This window comes from Lathyrus oleraceus, chromosome 4 (assembly GCF_024323335.1).
Source record: "Lathyrus oleraceus cultivar Zhongwan6 chromosome 4, CAAS_Psat_ZW6_1.0, whole genome shotgun sequence".
Taxonomy (NCBI): Eukaryota; Viridiplantae; Streptophyta; class Magnoliopsida; order Fabales; family Fabaceae; genus Lathyrus; species Lathyrus oleraceus.
Genome location: NC_066582.1, coordinates 446,268,679 through 446,270,355, shown reverse-complemented (window position 1 = coordinate 446,270,355; position 1,677 = coordinate 446,268,679). Strand labels below are relative to the sequence as shown.

The following is a 1,677-nucleotide window of genomic DNA, read 5'->3' as shown; positions in this document are numbered from 1 at the left end:
GCAAGACATAAAATCAATCTATATGATTAGCTGAGGCAATTTGTATGTCTGGTAAGACATTCGACATTCGAGAGGATATTATATTTAGAGACGGAGACAGTAACATTTGTCTTCCTCGATTGTGCAATACTCATAGAAGGAAACCATAACTCTATTATTAGGTGAAAAACAAAACAAAACAAAAACTGGAAATTGAATCATATCATTAAACACCTATCAATAACATAAATCTTTTATAACCAAAACAAAACCATAAATCTCATCATTCTCACAATTTTCAGCAACTTCAATCCAAATTCCAAACCAACATTTTCAAACTCATTACATACAATTTCTACATCACATCCCACCCTCTCCAATCAACCAAATAAAAAAAATTAAAAATTAAAAAAATCACCTCCTTGTTCTCCTTTCACCAATGTAATGAGAAAGCGGAACAACCTCCTGCAACGGCGTCGACAGCGGCGTCGGCATAGGCGAATTCCGACACACCGGACAAGAGCCATTAAGCTTCAACCACGAATCAAGGCAACAAATATGAAAATAGTGTCGACATTCCGGCATCATCCTCAACATCTCGGAATCCTTATACTCACACAAACAGATCGAGCAAGTACTATCACGTCCCATCATCTCCTTCCCATACTGCAGCCTCGGGTAAGAATTGATAACGCTCTGGTCCAAACCCGAAACGACGTCGTCTCGATCATCGTCATCCTCCGCAACAAAAATCACCCGCGGTAGAACGATACCGTCTGAGTTTCGTTGGTTGTTGCTGTTGTTATTGTTGTTGTTGTTACGACGGTTATGACGGTTACGGAAAGTGCGGCAGCAGAGGTAGGAAGAGAGTATGAGAGTTGAGAGAAGGAAGAGGAAGCCGAGAGCTATGGCGATGGAGTAACCGAAGCCGAGGTTGGAGAGATAAGGAAGTGACGGTGGTGGTGGTGGTGGTGGTGGAGGAGGAGGAGGAGGAGGAGGGTAAGGGTTTGAGGAAGACATGGAAATGATGATGATTTGAAGGATGAAAAGGGGAATATTCCATTTGGGAGAGGCTATTGTTGAGAATAATTTTGGGATTTTTGAAGGGTGGGTGAGGGTCTTAGTTGCTGCATTTAATACTAAGAGTAACTCAAAACTTGAACGGCATTCAATGGTTGCGTTGATTTGGTGATGGTTTTATGATATTCATTACTTATTTGTTGTTGTTGTGCTGGTTGGTTGGTCCCTTTGGAACTTGGAAGAGTGGGGAAACATAAACTATGGTTAACCAATAACATGCTTGTGTTAACTTGCAACTTATAGGCTAAATAAAATAATGGTGAAATGAGATAATATTAATACTATGTGGAATGGTATATTTTCTGAGTATCTAAATAAAAGATTTTTTTTAATGACTCTTTTAGATGGAAAGAGGTAGTATTATTATAGATTTGGGATTTAAAACGTTTTAATTATTTATTTTATTTTTAATTATAATATTGAATATTTGTTTGACCGTACAATTCTTTGCAAATGTCCTAATTGAGTTTCTCTTCAACTTTGTTTCAAGGTCCAATACCTAATTTATTGAACAAGGACCTCAATTTTTGCATTGGCCATGCTTCCCTAAAACTTGACTAAGACCACCATTTTACCACATTCCCATTTATAAACAACAACTAATTTTGACCTGGTTCT

At 38.0% G+C, this 1,677-nt stretch overlaps 1 protein-coding gene across 1 annotated transcript; it reads right to left on the bottom strand.

Moving 5' to 3' along the window:
- Nucleotides 1–205: 205 nt before the first annotated feature.
- LOC127076007 (RING-H2 finger protein ATL67) lies at nt 206–1,276 on the bottom strand. The gene has a single exon (XM_051017559.1). It carries the CDS (start codon nt 997–999, stop codon nt 394–396), a length of 606 nt encoding a protein of 201 aa, XP_050873516.1. The 5' UTR covers nt 1,000–1,276; the 3' UTR covers nt 206–393.
- Between the last annotated feature and the right edge of the window lie 401 nt (nt 1,277–1,677).